The sequence below is a fragment of the Varanus komodoensis genome, unplaced genomic scaffold (assembly GCF_004798865.1).
Source record: "Varanus komodoensis strain SLA01 unplaced genomic scaffold, ASM479886v1 scaffold11, whole genome shotgun sequence".
Taxonomy (NCBI): Eukaryota; Metazoa; Chordata; class Lepidosauria; order Squamata; family Varanidae; genus Varanus; species Varanus komodoensis.
Genome location: NW_025335317.1, coordinates 16,294,548 through 16,312,019, shown reverse-complemented (window position 1 = coordinate 16,312,019; position 17,472 = coordinate 16,294,548). Strand labels below are relative to the sequence as shown.

Below are 17,472 nucleotides of genomic sequence, written 5' to 3'. Positions count from 1 at the left end.
ATAGTGCATATTAATGTAACTATTTCTTTGGCATTTATAGGGGGGTTATTTTATTTTACAGAGATGTGAGTCTGGTTCTCGTCCAATGCTGATAGGTACAATTCTACATGAAATTTTCCAGAAAGCAGGAACAAACTTTACACAAGAAAAACTGCAAGAAATTGCCTTCTCCGTTGTTCATGGACTAAAGTACCTAAAACAGCTGTAAGTGTTATTTGTAGCAGATGGGCAACACAATCCTAGAAAGCATCTCCTCCTTTCAGCCTCCTTCCCTAATGCTCTGAGGTGCTCCCCTACACAGTCCAGATTGGCCATGTAAGCATTTTCCAGGGAGGGAGGATCAAGGATGTGAAAATGTACGTACTGATTTAGAGTATGCAAATATTCTTTGTATACACAAATATGTTTTTATATAACCATGTTTTCAGGAGATCAATTCACTTACTAATTCTTTTTCAGTAGTGTGCTCTACACTCAGTGCTGTGGATTTTCCAGAAAATTTTTCAATAGAAAATTTTCCAATGCAAATTAGAAAACCAGCTTTGTGTAGCAATTTGTCAATCTTTGTCCCTATGCACTATAAGTACTTGACGTGAATTTTTCTATTTTTGCTGGGGTGGAGGGGAAATTGAAGCATGCTTAGGGCACAATCCTGAGGGGATGCCTGTAACCCTCAGGACTTGGTGGATTGCAGGCATTGTAGTCCTATTCTGTACTTCTGTGGTGGGAGAAGTACAGAGGCAAAGGCAACCTTGGCACTCTTCCCCTCTCTGCCACAAAACAGCGCGGCAGAAAGAAATGCTCGTGACAATTGCTCAGCTATTTCAGGATAGTTCAACTCTCTTCTGCTACAGTTGTTGGGGCACCTTGGGATTTCTTGCCGTTGTTTATTGGTTCCATTTCACTCCAAGACTTGTAGGGCACATTCCAATAGGAATGCCTGTAAACTCTCTGACCTTGGAGGATCATGGACATCCTTTGTGGGCAGGAGGAGTGTAGAGGTGGTCTTTGTGTAGCTCCCTTCCTGCAAGTTAGCTAGGTGATTGATTTTGGCTGTCTAGCTGATGTGATTTGGTTGGGAAGGAAAGCAGGCTGGAGTAATACCAGGATATCTCATATCCTGGCAGTCCTGGCCTCCTCCCTTCCCTTCTTTAATCCTTTTTAATCATCTGCGTTCTCTTTTACATCCTTGGAGAAGAAGCCAACAGGGTCCTTCCTTCACAGCTGAGTGGGGAGCCTAGTGCAGATTCTCAGCTCTGAGGTCAGAACATTTTTCTGACCCTGGAGCTGAAAATTCAAAGCCACTCTGGATACTGTCTCAAGGGGCATAGGATCACTCTGCCTGTGAAATATATGTATACCAGTGAAAACAATACGTACAACTTAATGAAATCACCTGAAAAACATTGATTATAACCTAGAAACTCCCAAACTTCCCTAATACTGCATTTGCAATCCACATACAAATACTTTTATGAATAAATTGATAAAGGGGAATATTTGCTTTATTTTTCTTTACTACATTTGGAAAAGTTTCTGCCTACATCACAGACTACACTGTGGTTGCAATGTACAGCTCCTTGTTTATCAAACTGGGAATGTCTGTAAATGCCTAAACATTTGGGTAACCATGGGAACATGCAAATAAAATATAAATACTTGTACTTCAGTGAACTTTTTCATTATTTCTTTTTTGTTTTATTATTTGTTATATAGTATTTAACTTGCTTTCCTTCTTTACTCCTGAAGGTACCAGTTAAATCTGAATGAAAATGATATTATGCAGGACATAGAGGAATACCTTCCATCTTTTATTAAATGGGCGGAAAATTTCATGTCTAAGTTCAACCATTCAAGCCAACCTAATATGCAATTAAAATTGTAAGTAGTGCTATAGGTAGAACAAAGCTATTTGGGAAAATGGCAGTAATTTTTTTTGTTTTAAATGTCATACAGCTTCCTACCATAAGTTGGATTGTGCAGCTTCTCCTCTGGCAAAGATTCCTGGATGCTTTAGATATCTGATGGTGGAAGAAATTCCCTGGGTTGGATCCAGATGTGCCCTCCTATGAATGGAATGGACAGAGATTCAGCCGAGGCCCTCAGCAAAAGGATGTGGGGAGGGTATTTTTGCCAGTTCCCTGAAGCTCCTGTGTCATCTCCCACACTGTTCTTGATGGTCCCATCACTGTCTGTCTGTCTGTCTGTCTGTCTATCTAGACAATTTATATGCTGCCCCATCACATGAGCCTCGGGGCGGCTTACAATTATTAAAATCCCATATGAAATGCAAAAAATTCATCAAATTCAAAAATGCATGCATGCATTCTTGTTCTTGCATTAGGTTTTCCTGTATTCATAAATGCAACTATTAGCATGCAAGAACGGTATCTTCGGTGACCCAGCTACACACATTTTGTGTGTGTTCATCCATTTACCTTCAGCAGAATATCTGCTAGAGATCCTATCACGTGCAATGCTCCATCTTTCTTCCTGGGATCAATGTTGGGCTCAGTGAGGATCTGATAGCAAAATGTCATCATTTTTGGTAATACCTCTTTTCTAGAGCAGGTTCCTGGGAGAGACAGGAGGAAGGGGAATTGGTTTAAATAATTTCCCCTCCTCTAGCTGATGCATTCATTGAGCAGAGTACTACTTATAGGAATTCTGAATCCAACCCAATATTTACTTCAGTTCTCACTTGGATTAAAATTCTCCCTCCCCCTCAACTGATTCCATGTCATTTCATGTTCCCATCTATCTTAGTGTTACCAGACAATTGCTAAATTCTACAAAAGGCTTGATAACAAGCAAAACATGTATGATTTCATTGCTCTCACCACATTGTGTAACTAATAATTATTAGGCAAAAATAGCAATATTTCCCGTATGTTGGCATATTCACAAAAAGAAAATGGGAGCAAATAATGTATCTGTAGTGTTGATTGGAAAAGATGAATGGTTAAAATGGAACAAAGCCATGTAGTATGATGCTAATTTTGGTTTGCAATAGAAGAAACATAATAAAAAATGACTACTCTTCCTATTATTTTTAGTATTTCATGTTTCTGCAATACCTCTCTTCCATCTAACACATATCTAGTCTCTGTTGCAGAAATTCCCTATCTTTTACTGCACATTCTGCAGTTCCTTGAATCTGTCAATAAAACATTCATTTAAAAAGCTAGCTGAAGTATTTCAAGGGTCTTGTTCTCTTACTTGTGAGTGAAATCAGTTAAGAAAAGTAAGCCTTTTAATGCAGAAGTTCTACAGTTCCCAGCATTTTCCAGCTATCATGGCTAGTTGGAGGGATGCATGGAGTTGTAGGATTTTTTCTATCTGAACATCCATTGGACTGTACCCTAAGGTGCAATTTTATACCCACTTATTTGGGAATAACCCCCATTGAACTCAGTAGGGCTTACTTCTAAGTAGACATTTAAAGAATTGCACGGTACGTGGATTTTGCCCCTTCATCAAGTACCTGCTTAGGAAAGGAGACTTTTTGCCTGCTGAGGAAAACAATTCCAGTTACCGTAAATAATTTGATTTTTGTTTTTGTTTTGTAGGCCCAGAGATATTGATTACTCCTCTTGCACTGTCAAAGTTACAGAAATCCTGGATGTTGAGGAGAATATCTGGTGTCCTAGATTTGGTTTAAAGGGCAAGATTGATGTTACAGTTGGTGTAAAAATTCATCACAGATCTAAAACTCATTTCAAGATAATGCCACTGGAGCTTAAAAGTGGCAAGGAATCTAACTCTATAGAGCATCGAAGTCAGGTATGTCACTTTGTTGTTGTTACTTGCAAAGTTGTGTCTGACCCATCATGACCCCATGGACAACATTCCTCCAGGACTTCCTGTACTTCACCATCCCCTGGAGTCCACTTAAGTTGACGCCGACTGATTCAGTGATTCCATCTAGCCACCTCATTCTCTGCCTTCCCCTTCTTCTTTTGCTGTCAGTTGTTCCCAGCATTAGGGTCTTCTCCAGTGAGTTCTTCCTTCTCATTAGGTGGCCAAAGTATTTGAGTTTCAATATCTGGCCTTCTAAAGAGCAGTCACGGTGATCTCCTCTAAGACTGACCGGTTTGATCGCCTTGCAGTCCAAGGGACTTGCAGGAGTTTTCTCCAGCACCACAGTTCAGAGGCCTCAATTCTTCGGCACTCAGCCTTCCTTATGGTCCAACTTTCACAGCCATACACTGCAACTGGGAAAACCATAGCCTTGACTATATGCACTTTCATTGGCAGGGTGATGTCTCAGCTTTTTAGTATGCTGTCTAGATTTGCCATAGCTTTCCTCCCCAGGAGCAAGCGTCTTTTAATTTCTTGGCTGCAGTCCCTATCTGCGGTGATCTTGGAGCCCAGGAAAATAAAATCTGTCACTACCTCCATATCTTCCCCATCTATTTGCCAGGAGGTGATAGGAGTGGATGCCATGATCTTAGTTTTCTTATTGTTGAGTTTCAAGCCAACTTTTGTGCTTTTCTCTTTCACCCACATCAAGAGGCTCTTTAGTTCCTCTTCACTTTCTGCCATTAGAATGGTGTCATCTGCATATCTGAGGTTGGGTATGTAACTTAATGTATTTTTAAAGGGTACCTGAAAAAGAGTGAGTAGGTATACATAGAAAAGTAGCTGACTCCTGTGACAGAGTTTTGTGAGAGCTTTTGGGAAAAGTGCCTTGTGCATCAGGCACGATGGATCCTCTCACAGCCTCTAGCTTCTAGAGCAAGTACTGGAAATAACATGGTTGGGTTGACTCATTCAAGCCCAATTGAATGCCTGTACATCATGGTGATGTTGGTGGTGAAGAAGTCTTACCATTGTGCCAACATGGCATCTGCTCCCAGTTGTTAAAAGTCTTGTTTGGCCACCTATTGGTGAACCTGTGGACCAACAGTAATCTCTTGTGACTTATTTTTGAAGCATCTTGCAAATAGTCCCCTTGCTTTCTGCTGGTCATAGTTGTTTAGTTGAATGGCCCTTGAAAATCCAGGCCTTGGAGTGACACAGTGTGCCTGCTTCTCTGCTGCCTTTCTTGACTAATAAGAGTTGGCAAAGGGAGGCTCTTTGGCAGTCAGACCGGTGCCAAATACATCTGTACATGGTAGAGTGTTCTTTGTTGGCAGCGGTGACTCTCCGTCGCTAGAGTCTGTTGACTTTGGCAATTCTAGGCCAGTCTCTCTTTCTCTTAATTAATTAATTATTTTAGCGAGATGCTGGCCAGGCAACTTCACTTTGGCTCTCATGCAGAAACGGTCATAGAAGGGAGCCAATGATACCAAGCTTTACATCTTTCCATCTCCAAATGTCATGGTGGCTTTCTTCAGTTAAGAATGAAAGCTCCATCTAGAGAAGATAGAATTAATGTTAGGAACTCATTGGACTGGCTAGATGGGGAGGTATTTGTTCTGGATTAGGAGCATAGCTTCTTGTTTAATGCCCAGTATTTTTGCTTGGTTGTAGTGTCTGTTGACTAGGACTAGGTATTCACCCATTGTGGTTTAACATCTGTGCTGCTAATGAGAAAAAGATAGATGAAGCTCATCAGTCATAGCTTGATAACCTCTAAACTGGGTTTCTGTAACATGTAACACGTCGGATAACTTACTGGGGGGACTGCAGTTTTAAAGCCTTTCTTACTACAGCAAAACATTGAAAATGTATTAAGTTTGCTTCCACACTTAAGTTTTCATTTAAAAATATATTTTCAGATTGTTTTGTACTCACTCTTGTGCCAAGGAAAGCGAATTGATCCCGAAGCTGGATTGCTCCTTTATCTTAAAACTGGTAATATGTTTCCTGTACCTGGAAATCGCCTAGATAGGAGAGGTAACGTTTGTATCTACAAAAATACCTAGCTAGAGATGTATTTACAAGTATTTCCACCCCACCCTTAAACAAATCCTCAAGGTGACTACTACCAGGTTTACAAAATGCTATTAAAAATAGCATTTTTAATATTTGCTATTACTAATATTATTATTATATCAGGCAAACAAGAAACAGATAAAACAGCAGCAGAATTAAACAACAGATGGTGAAAACAATACTAGAAAAACACTGTACCAAAAATCTGTGTAAATAAAACAGCTAATTTTGGTTTCAGAACGTCCCAAACAGGTTTCTCTTGGGAGGTCAGTCTACCAGCTGGGTGCTATTACTGAAAAGGCAGCCTTTGGTAGTTACCTGTCTAATCTCTAAAGGCAGAGGGATTTGGAGCAGGATCCCCAGTAACAACCTTAGCAAATGGGTAGGTTCAGAGACTGGGGGAATGCAATCATTTAAATACTTTGGTTCCATGTGATTTAGACCATGATAGGTCCATGCCAGTTCTTTTAATTGTGCCTGGAGATGCAGTCCCACCTATACGCCATTAACCTGATCCAAGCTGGAGGTTACCATGACAAGGGAGATCCAGCCGATACGCTAGCTATAATCGTGAAAAGGCAGTTCTCAGGAGTCCGGAATTTCATATTGTCAGGGCAAGTATTCAGACAGTCTCTGGGGAACATCACAAGCCCAGATTTCTTGTAATGCTGCAACTGCAAGCTGGACAGATGATCCCTCTCTCCTCCCAAAGTCTGAGGGAAACTTGAAATTTTTGTTGGCTCTGTGCTTGCTGAATGATTGGACTTCCCAGCAAGTACAAAGCCACAGCAAAGCCTCTGCTTCCCCTCTGCAGCTCCAAGCTATCTCTGCTCTTATGTGATCTGAGCACCCAAGAAGTGGTGTCCTTGGTTCTTTTGACCAGCTCTGAAATGGAATGAGATTAGGGCTTATTTTCACATAGTGCAAATCATTCATGCCCTTACCCAGCTTCGAGGACACTCCCATTTTTGAGAGTGTCTATGAGAATAATTTCCTTCTAGGATGCATGGAATTTATAGATTCCTCTCTGTCCTTGTCCAATTAATTGAGTTAGAAAAGATGGGGGCAATACAAATTCAGTGCATTCCAACAGAAAATGAAGCTCTTAATCGTGTGCTCAGGTGCATCAGAATTTTAGCAAAGGTCATATGGACCTCTTTCCCATCTGCAACAAGCGTTCCCTGCTGTCCGTTCTTCTATGGTGCTTGGGAAAGTGGAAAGGTGTGGGGAGGACCGGGGCAGTTTCCTCTAGGTATTTTCCCTCCTCTCAGCTTTCTCAAAAGGACATAATTTTTCTGAGAATTATTTGGAATAAAACTTGGAAAAACAATTAATTATGAGGCAAACTGGAGGAATTGGTCCATTATGCTTCCACAGTCAGTTCAACCATGTACCACAGGAGTGCATCTACTCTCTGCTAGAGTTAGCTCTAGAAAGCTTTCCCTTATCAGAAATCAAAGAAAAAAGAAAGCTTGTTAACCCCTTCACTCACTGCTTAGAGATAAGGGTGTATGTCTTTGCACACACATGTGCAGCTCCCTAGTGCAGCTCCCTAATGCCATCCGGTATGGCTCTCAGGGCCAAAATGACTGAACATCCCAATCTATCATCTTTTCTGTATTAAATAACAGTCCAGTGCTCTCACTACAACACTGATAGTAAATGGAAACAGACAAAACTCAGCACCAGATTCCTGAACAGCCTCACTCAGCAGTTTCATGTAGATGGTATGCTGGACAGAAAAGAACCATGAAGCACAGCATGGCTTAAATGTCATGGGGTGAAACAAATCCCCCAAATTTATGATTTGGAATCTGTGTGTCAGGTAGGACAGGGTGTGGTGCCTCCATTTCCCTTCCCATATAGGTTTCCTAGAACTACAATATGATGTGGAGTCCAGATCAATAGGAACTTGCATTCCTTATCTTCCAGGATAGGTTATCTACTGAGGCAACCGAAGTAGCTTCTCAAAAGTAGATAGACATTCATCTAAATAATTTCTTTCATCCAAAGATGTCTGGAGTTTTCCCACTATCACCTGTTCTTGACATTTCTAAAATATTATAGATGACACATAGATGAATTTCTTCACTGATTCCATGGCTGCTGTTACTCCTTTAGAGCACTAATTGACATTTTTGATGGAAGGTATCTTGAGTAAAGAGAAACACAATTTCATGTTTAATGGGAACACCCCATGTAGCAAGGTCTTCAGTGACAGGACAGGCTTCAGTTGTGTTGGAAGGTCACGTGATAATTCCATTTTGTCATAAGTAGCTTATGGTGGGGGCAGGGAGGGGTAATCATCGTGGTTAATCTGTGGTTAACCTGAACAAGTCAGGTAACCAAGTTTGTGTTGTGCTTTTCTATGTTTTGAAACTTGAAGCAACCTGGACATTGTTCTTTTTCCCCTTTCTTGTGCAGAACTAATTAAAATAAGAAATCAGTTGGCCTTCTATTTGCTCCACAGCACATGTAAATCTGACTCGGGGAAGGAGCAGACAGAGCTTGCTTCTTTGCCTCCTTTTACTGATGATAGTCACATGTGCAGCTATTGCTCTCAGAAGCAGAACTGTGTATTGTATAGCAGGTAATTCCTTTTTAAAGACATTTGTGTATAAATGGCTTTTTTTGCAAGTTGACCCCAATTCAGCATGTTGGGTAGCACTGTTTTAGTAAGGTTCAGTCTCTATAACCCAGTATCTGTATGGATAAAACTATACCACTGGAGAAGTTTGGGTGATATAGAAATGTTGTTAATAAATATTGGATAGAAGTGTGGTATGGTTGTTTTCTTTCTTTCATACAACCGCAAGACCATAATAGCAATTGAGCATTTTCACAGGTTTCCATCATGTTGGATACACAATAAAGCTCAGCTGGCCTTGCATAGTAATCCACTGATGCAGTGGAATGATTCAGTGGATGTCTGTATACTGTCTGTCTGTTTCATGCCATATTGTGTTTGCTATAATTTGCCAGCCCAGCAAACAGGAATGTAGACATACCTAAAATGGTGGTTGTTCTGTGAGAGAAGAAACCAAAAGGGTAGCACAACATGAAGGACAAGCAATAGAAAGGAACAGAACAGAACTAGATTTTTAAAGGGTGAAAACTCATAAAAATATCTCTGAAGTAAGCACACATTTTTTTAAATGTTAACGTTCTATGAAGTTGCTTAGCAGAAAAACAACCTTTGTCAGAGGTAATACGTCATCTTAATTGCAATTATACATAATTTTCCAGGGAGGCTTATGTTGGGTTTGTTTTAGAGTTGCAGAGCACCAGAAAAATATGTCAGTTTCTCCGGATATGGTCACTGCTGTTGAAAAAGAGATCCAGCATCTGGAACCCTCTCACTTGGAATATTTCCGTCTCTGGTATTTGATGCTAACCTTGGAGTCCAAATACAAAGATGAGAAAAAGGGGCATAGAAATATATGGATGATACCGGCTGCAGAAAGGTACAAAAATTTTGTCATTCTTTTAAAGATCATTTACTAACTTTAAATTTGGGAGTAGCAACACAGTAGGCATTGCTGTGCTCCTGGGCCTGCCAGGCTCTTGCCCCTCCTTTTTTTCATTTTTAGATTTTCATTTTTTTGTTTTTGTAATCAGGAGGCTACCGTGCTGCAAAAGAAAGGGCCAACATATCATGCCATCTTAATTTCCATGGGTGCTGATAGGCCCTACAAGCCTAGCATTTAGTTCTGAGACATTTAAGCATTTCCAGTTTGTTTTCTTTGGAAATGATACTATTTTGGCAGGGGTGTGAATATGCATGACTTGTATTTATGGCTCAGACTTTGTCTTTTACTCAGTTTCTTGTCTTAGCTGCGTTGCTTCATTGTTTCTGAAATGGTTACTGAAACAAAAACTATGGCTTCAGAAGTGTAGCTGTATGTTTTTGAACAGGGTTTCATTTCTGTCTTGTGCATAGGTTCTTGGCCAACTAAATTTTACTTTTTTCTCATCAGTTTGTCTTCTGGGAGTCAAATGTTCTGTGACTAGCCAGTCTTTTTGTAAATAGCAAGCTTCCCCATGACAGCCATTTTATGAATGCTTACAGTACTTTCTCAGAATTTCAAAGGTATCTCATGGCCTGAGAAGACCCCTATTTTAGATATTGAAACTGCTATCATCTTATCTAAGTTTTCCACACTATTGTGAAGACGAAAGAAATGGGATGAAATGTCTTGCAGTTTTTCTTGATGGTTAAATTAGATGGATTAGTGAGTGTGTACAGCATGTTATCCAAGGCTATAATCTTAACTTTTATAGAGAGAAACACGGAGACTGCATTGGAAATATGATCAGAATGGACAGTGTACAGGAAGTGACTGATGGACAGTATCGGCACTTGTTTCAGCGTAAAAATGATTCTATGCCTGTGACAGCCCTGATGATAGGAGACAGAGTTGTTGTGAGTGGTGAAGATGGTACTTTGCTTGGCTTGTCTGCTGGCTATGTTGAAGAGGTCAACAGAACCAACATCTCCTGCTTATTAGATAGGTAATACAATGCAAAAATGCTCAGTGCTTTGATTGAAAGGATAATTTAATACAATAACTGTTCCTCTGAGGCAGCAGCCCAGTTCATGTGTCACAGCTTCCCAGAGTTTAAGGAAGCCCTGACCAGGTGTAAGTGTGCTGGCTCCTACCCACCCCTGCTGAGTTCAACAACCTGAAAACACTCAGTGCTAGACTTGTTTGTTATGATGTCCAGTCTCAGAATTGGAGGTTATTGACAGAAGAATAACCCAGACTTAAAACCCCTGTTTTCTTGGGTTACAAGTATGGGTTGTTCTTCCCCCAACAATGTCCAGTTCTGGGTTCTGTTACCATGATAAACAACCCAGGAATGGAGCATTCCTGGGTTGTGTAACTCAGTGGAAATGGACAGTCAGGAGCCACCTGATTCCCACTTCATTTTTATGGTTTCTGATGTCCAGACTTAGGTCGTATTTCATAGGTTATTTAGCCCTAAGAGAAAATGTAATCTCCCATTTCTTCAGATACATTCCTGTTAGCATATTATCAGAACACATAGCATTTTAAGAATAGCATAATGAAGGATGGGCCCTTGCCCCCAGAAGTTTGAAATCCTGAATTTAGAAATGGAAAATGTAGAGTGAGGAGAAAGAGGTGAAACAACTGTTCACTGGTCAGACTTTTTAGTGTATGTCTTATATGTGAACAACAGGGAATTGGAGCTGCTTCGGGGAGTAGAATTTAACTTCTTCGTTGTGGCCTTTGTGCATCACGCATATGGGTGCTGCGCCTGCGCAGTGCAAAGTCTGGAAAGATTGCAAAGCTTAATGGTTTTTGGTGGGAAAACTCCGCTCCCCTCCCTCCTAACGATATAAATGGAGCAGAGTGCCCGCCATTTTCCCAGTCTACTGGAGACCGCCGTTCGCTGTACCTCGAACCTTTTGCCTCTTTGTTACTACTAGCTCTTTAGATCTCATTCCTCTACTTGTTGTTAGTTGATAGTTTTATAATTCCAAGTTTTTCCCTTTCCTGTTTGGAGTTCTCTCTCATTTACTCTTCCCTGTTTAAAAAGAAAATTACCCCTTTTTTCTCTCCTACCCACTACTCTCTTCTGTTCTTCCCCGCTGGCGCAGCATGCGGCTTTCTGCAAGTGCTTGCAGTGCAGGTCTAAAATGTCACCAACTGACCCGCATGATCTGTGTCTCCACTGCCTCGGAGAGGGCCACAGGACTGGCAAATGAGGCCATTGCCAGGCCTTTACAAAGCAGGCACGAAAGAACTGGGAGAATCGCCTGCGAAAACTCCTGTGAGACCAGGCCCTCCTACAGTCGGGTCAACTGGCCGGCAAATCTGCCCCAGCCTCTGCTTCCACCGCTCCTCCACCCCACCCATCGGTTGATGGTGCCCCAGTGCTGGAAGCTCAGCGACCTTCTTCTCCCCCTCACAAACAGAAAGAGAAGAGGAAGCATGGTGGATCCAAGAAGTCCTTGGGCCATAAGAAGCCCAAAAAGGACAAGGCAGAAAAACCGACCCATAAGCCTAAGAAAACTGATCACCTGAGACACCATGATTCGGGCTCCTCCATTCCATCGGTTCCGACGGCCACCACGGTACTGACACCAACAGGTCCGGCCCTCCAGATGGCCATGCAAGTGACCCCGCCTGGGTCTCCGAGGCGAGTTGTTTGGTTCACTCATCTCCCGAGCAACCTGATGTTCCCTTACAGGGATTGATTTCTTATGGACCCTCTATACCGACACATCCCTGACAGGGTGGGGAGCCCTGTGCGCCGGCCTTTGAACGCAGGGCACCTGGGACCAACAGGAATCCACCAGACACATCAATTATCTTGAACTCCTGGCAGTCTTCAGAGCACTTTGCTCTTTCGAGGACACTCTCCAGCGACACATTGTGCAGGTTACCTCCGACAATGTTGTCGCTGTATTTTATATAAACAAGCAGGGCGGGATGAAGTCCACTCCCCTCGCCCGTCTGACGATGCAACTGTGGGACTGGTGCATCCCCAGGGACATGACTCTCCTTGCAGTCCAACTGGCCGGTACCGACAACAAGGAGGCCGATACTTTGAGCAGAGAAATGTCAATGACCCCCGAATGGGAACTGGATCATCCAACTTGCCGTCGCCTTTTCCTCAACTGGGGCTATCTGGACATAGATCTGTTCGCTACTCACAAGAACAGGATCTACGACACATACTGCTCTTGTGCCGGCTTTGGTCCAGGTTCAACAGGAGATGCCCTGATGATCCCTTGGTCCAACACACTTTTCTATGCCTTCCCTCCGATCCCACTTATAACAAAAGTTGTTTCCAAGATCGTCCACGACAGCGCTATGGGGATTCTGATCATGCCTTGGTGGCCCTGTCAGCCATGGTTCTCCACTCTCTTCCAGCTATCCAGCAACACTTTTCTCCGGCTGCCGCTCATACCACATTTAAGAACCCAGCAGGACGGAGCTGTTCGCCACCCAGACCTTACTTCACTAGGTCTTACGGCCTGGCTCATTCGGTGAACCACAATACCGATCCTGTACCGACAGAACCAAGGTCTGCCATACTTACCAGACACAGTCCTGATACAACACCCATTCCCTCGGGTTTGATAGACCCTACATTGGATCCGAGCACTCTCCATCCCGACATCCAGCATATTCTTCAATCTGCCTTAAGACCGGCAACGTGACGATCTTATGCGGCGAGATGAAATCGATTCTCATCCTTTGCAGAATCTAATTCGCTTATCGCTTCCTCGGCCTCTGTTGAAAACATCCTCCAGTTTCTTCTGTCACTACATCAGTCGGGACTTAAACCCTCCTCCATCAAGGTTTACACAGCAGCAATTTCCCACTACCGTGGTCAAGTGCAGGACTCCTTGCTGTTTTCCCAAACAATCATTCGTAGGTTCCTCAAGGGATTGCAGAACCTCCATCCACCAATTCATCCTGTCATGCCCACCTGGAGCCTCTCAGTTGTCCTTCGAGCACTCACCAGAGCCCCCTTCAAACCCCTGGCACCTACTGATTTACGTCTCCTATCTTGGAAGACTGCCTTCCTCGTAGCTGTCACTTCGGCCAGAAGGGCTAGTGAACTTTGCGCACTTAGGGTAGACCCTCCCTACCTGAACTTTCATAAAGAAAAAGTTGTTCTCTGCACTGATTTGGCGTTCTTACCTAGAGTCGTGACACCATTCCATATCAATCAGGACATTGTATTACCTGCCTTTTTTCCATCACCCTCTTCTCCGATCTAACGGTCCTTGCATTCCCTCAACGTTTGTCGTTGTCTTGCCTTTTACAGATCTCGTATGGAATCCCTCCGTAAATCTAACCGTCTCTTTGTAAAATATTCAGACCATGACAAAGGTTCCCCTGTGAGTTCACAGAGGTTTTCGAAATGGGTTGTGCAGACAGTCGAGCTGGCGTACCAACTTGCCAAGCTTGATTTACCTGTTATGCCCAGGGGGCACTCTGCAAGAGTGGTAGCAGCTTCCTCTGCCTTCGCTGCTGGGATTTCAATTCAAGACATCTGCAAAGCTGCGACATGGACTACTCCTTGCACCTTTGCCAGGCATTACCGTCTTGACGTGCATGCCAGACATGACTGTTCCTTTGGTCGGAGAGTCCTTTCCGCTGTCCTTCAGTGACGACACTGCCCACCTCCGGGTCTGGTAAACTTGCTAGTCCCCCATATGTGTGATGCACAGAGGCCACGACGAAGAAAGGCAGGTTGCTCACCTGTAACTGTCGTTCTTCTAGTGGCCATCTGTGCATTCACACAACCCACCCGCTGGCCCTGCTCGGTGTTGGTGAATGGGTTTTTTTGGTACCATGTTTCTTTCTGGTATTAATGGTCCTGTGCGAATTTTTGCAGTATCTCTCGCTCCCGTGAGGGGGCGAACATCTGGTCTTCAGTAGACTGGGAAAATGGTGGGCACTCCACTCCATTTATATCGTTAGGGGGGAGGGGAGCAGGGTTTTCCCGCCGAAAACGGTTAAGCTTTGCAATCTTTCCGGCATAAGGCACTGCACAGGCACAGCACCCATATGTGTGAATGCACAGATGGCCACTTGAAGAATGACAGTTACAGGTAAGCAACTTGCCTTTATTCTTCCTTCTGTTTAATCTTTTCCAGGAACTTGTCACACCTCCCCAAGGACACTATATTTAGACTAGACCATGAAGAAGGAGCTTTTGGCATAGATGTCCCCCTAGGAAACCTTTCTAAACTGATGGAAAATTCTCCTGCCTGGTCTGTTTACATTGATTTTATATCCATACCTAATATTTCTAGAAGTGTGTTGCCATTTTTGACTTTGTTTCTTCCTTTCTTAACCTCTTCCATTTTTAGTGAAAAACTTCGTAATTTAATAATAGATTTTCACAAACCTCAGTTCATCCAACACTTGAGCTCTGTCCTTCCTCCAGAAGCAAAAGAAACTGTTGCAAAGATTCTAAAAGGTACAGTAGAGGCATTTTAAAGAAGTTCTGCTATTGTTAAAGTAGAAGCTTAATTCTTTTAGAAATTGTCTACATCAGTAAATGAATATGCTTCTGTTTAAAGGTTCAGTTCCAAAACCCTGTGATTGAAAGTATCTGAAGTCCATGGGTCCTGTACATCTTCAACAACAGACACATTGAACTATTAAAAACCATGATCAGTTGTTCAAGTTGCACAAATAATTATATTTTGGGCAGAGCAAAACTGAACTACTGTTCATTTAGCCTTGTCCAGAATGCTTTAGGACACATAACCCCATCTTAAAACAGTGCTGTGAAACAGCTTACCATTATTTGTGCTTTACAAATTGAAGAGCTATGGCTGATTGAATGGGTTTTGGCCAAAGCTGCAATGAGGCAGGGCTGGAACTGGAATTTGAAGCAACATCTGAGATCATCTCTGTATCTAATGCATGTTACTCAGGTATGTGAGTACTGAATATCAGAAAGGTAAATTCCCAAGCTGGTCCAAAAGCATTACTGAGTTCATTCATATTTTGAGGCTGTGTAGCAAACACTTTGAATTTCACCTGAAAGCTAATAAGCAATATATGCCTTGTAGCTTTCTGTTGACTTTGAAGATAAGTCTTTGCTTATCATCAGAATGGAAGTGTTTAGATTTAGAATGCATTGCAGGTAAGTCCACAAAAGATGCTAATAAAATACTCTTCTGCTAATGGGGTTATTCATACATGCCCATTTTGGCAAACTTGACTACATGGAAGAAGTACCTCTTAGTTTACAAATGTCTTCCTGTCTCCTTTGTCTGGAGACAATTCTTACTTGCAAAAAGTGAGTGCTCTTTGCAAGTCGGGGTTTAAAATGTTGAAGCCTTCATTTGATTGATGTAATGTTGGGATGAGGAACCTTTTCCAGCCTAAGGTTTCTGGGACTATTGGTTAGCTGCATTCCAGTGATGAGCAAAGATGAAAGCAGAGAGGATGGGACCAAAAACAAATTTGACCAGGGCCAAATATCCAAAATAGTAGCCTTTTTTAGCTGAACGCTCTTACTTCCAATAACTAAGCCTCAGGAGAAACATTTTAATGTTTTGATGTAGTGAAAAGCCTTGAGGGCACACAAGCAGGGTCTTCCCTGGTTTCTTTCTCCCAGATCTGTTGCTTAAATGAAACTCCTGTACACACTGACTTGGCATAAGCCCTATGATCTCAATGGATCTAGTTCAATAACATGCAAAGGATAGGTCTTCTCCATATGGGGAACTAAACCTAGCCAGAGAATTATATTTGTTTTAATTTTTTAATAATTGATGTTTAATATTTTAATATTCTGTACACTGTTCTGAGAGGCCATCTGATCAAACAGTATAGAAATAAGTATCTAAATAGTTTGACCGATACTGTTGTTTAAAATGAAGGACGTCAGTTGCAGTTACATGCAGCAATAATGAACGTTGTATTTGTTCCATGTATCAAAGGCCTGAATAAACCTCAGAAGCAAGCAATGAAGCAAGTGCTCCTTTCAAAGGATTACACACTCATTGTTGGTATGCCTGGAACAGGAAAAACCACTACGATCTGCACTCTGGTAAGGTCTGATAAAATAACGCGTATGAACTTAGTAAAACTGCATGCTTGCTCCATTGAGGGTTGTTACATGATTTGAATACAGAATAGTATATCAAGAGTGCCAGAATAAATATCTCCGTGACTTGTCTGTGGCAGTTTTTTAGCCTCCGTATTAACATCTTGCTTTACTGACTTTCAGAAAATGGTTTAATATGAAATTTCATTGCCGCCTCTTATGTTTGAAAAATGTTTGATTTGGACACTAGAATATCTTATAATCTTTCAGAAGTGTGTGTTTCACATTTATGTAAATAGGTTCTGTTTTGTAGATAAAATGATCAAAGAGAATTTGAAAAAAAATCTGTTAAATCTTTCATCATCTGACTTCCAGTTAAGTATTCTAGAACATCAGGCTTGGTTAAAACCACTATATGTATTATATCATATGGAAAGGCTTATAATAGGGTTTCTCACTGAACAGTTCACCCCCGCCCTTGATTAAAAAATATTATTTTTAAAATGCTCAGATGTATTAACCTCAAACAAGAAGGCTACTAAAGGTTAAACAGCAATCTGTATGTTCCACGTCTTCATGCATACTCAAGAGTTTCCCAGTAGTTTTCACATATGGGCACAGACCTACATATTGCATGTTGGCAAGCACTTTTTATAAGGCAGAAAAAGGACTTTTATGTGCAAGTATTTCTCATTGAGGGAATCACATCTAACAAATGCATGAAAAGCCATATTCATGATAATAAAGGTATGTCCTGGTTGCTGTAGCTTTCCAAGTGTGAAGTATAGAACTTACTTAAAAAATCACTGTGTGGGATATTTTGTGTTTTATGTAGACAATTTTTATAACGTTGGTAGAAAAAGACAGAACGATAGGCTGAGGACAGAAAGTTGCAATCTCAAATCAGTGTTCAGGATTTCCACCACTTCATATGCACTAGTGGTTCATATGAATTACCCACCACCACCACTCCACTCACAAAACTTCATGATGTGAGCGTGGCACAGCCCTGCAACCCTTCTCACACTGTCCTTTGGGTGA

At 41.9% G+C, this 17,472-nt stretch overlaps 1 protein-coding gene across 1 annotated transcript in view; it reads left to right on the top strand.

The window, feature by feature from the left end:
• The window catches only part of DNA2 (DNA replication helicase/nuclease 2), a 31,122-nt gene that overhangs the window by 3,346 nt on the left and 10,304 nt on the right, over positions 1-17,472 (top strand). Inside the window, exons 4-13 of the mRNA XM_044420069.1 lie at positions 62-204; positions 1,750-1,881; positions 3,570-3,783; positions 5,724-5,841; positions 8,305-8,470; positions 9,153-9,344; positions 10,162-10,392; positions 14,522-14,638; positions 14,738-14,847; positions 16,325-16,434. Of these exons, the coding sequence (XP_044276004.1) occupies positions 62-204; positions 1,750-1,881; positions 3,570-3,783; positions 5,724-5,841; positions 8,305-8,470; positions 9,153-9,344; positions 10,162-10,392; positions 14,522-14,638; positions 14,738-14,847; positions 16,325-16,434 (1,533 nt within the window). The remainder of the gene's footprint in view (positions 1-61; positions 205-1,749; positions 1,882-3,569; positions 3,784-5,723; positions 5,842-8,304; positions 8,471-9,152; positions 9,345-10,161; positions 10,393-14,521; positions 14,639-14,737; positions 14,848-16,324; positions 16,435-17,472) is intronic.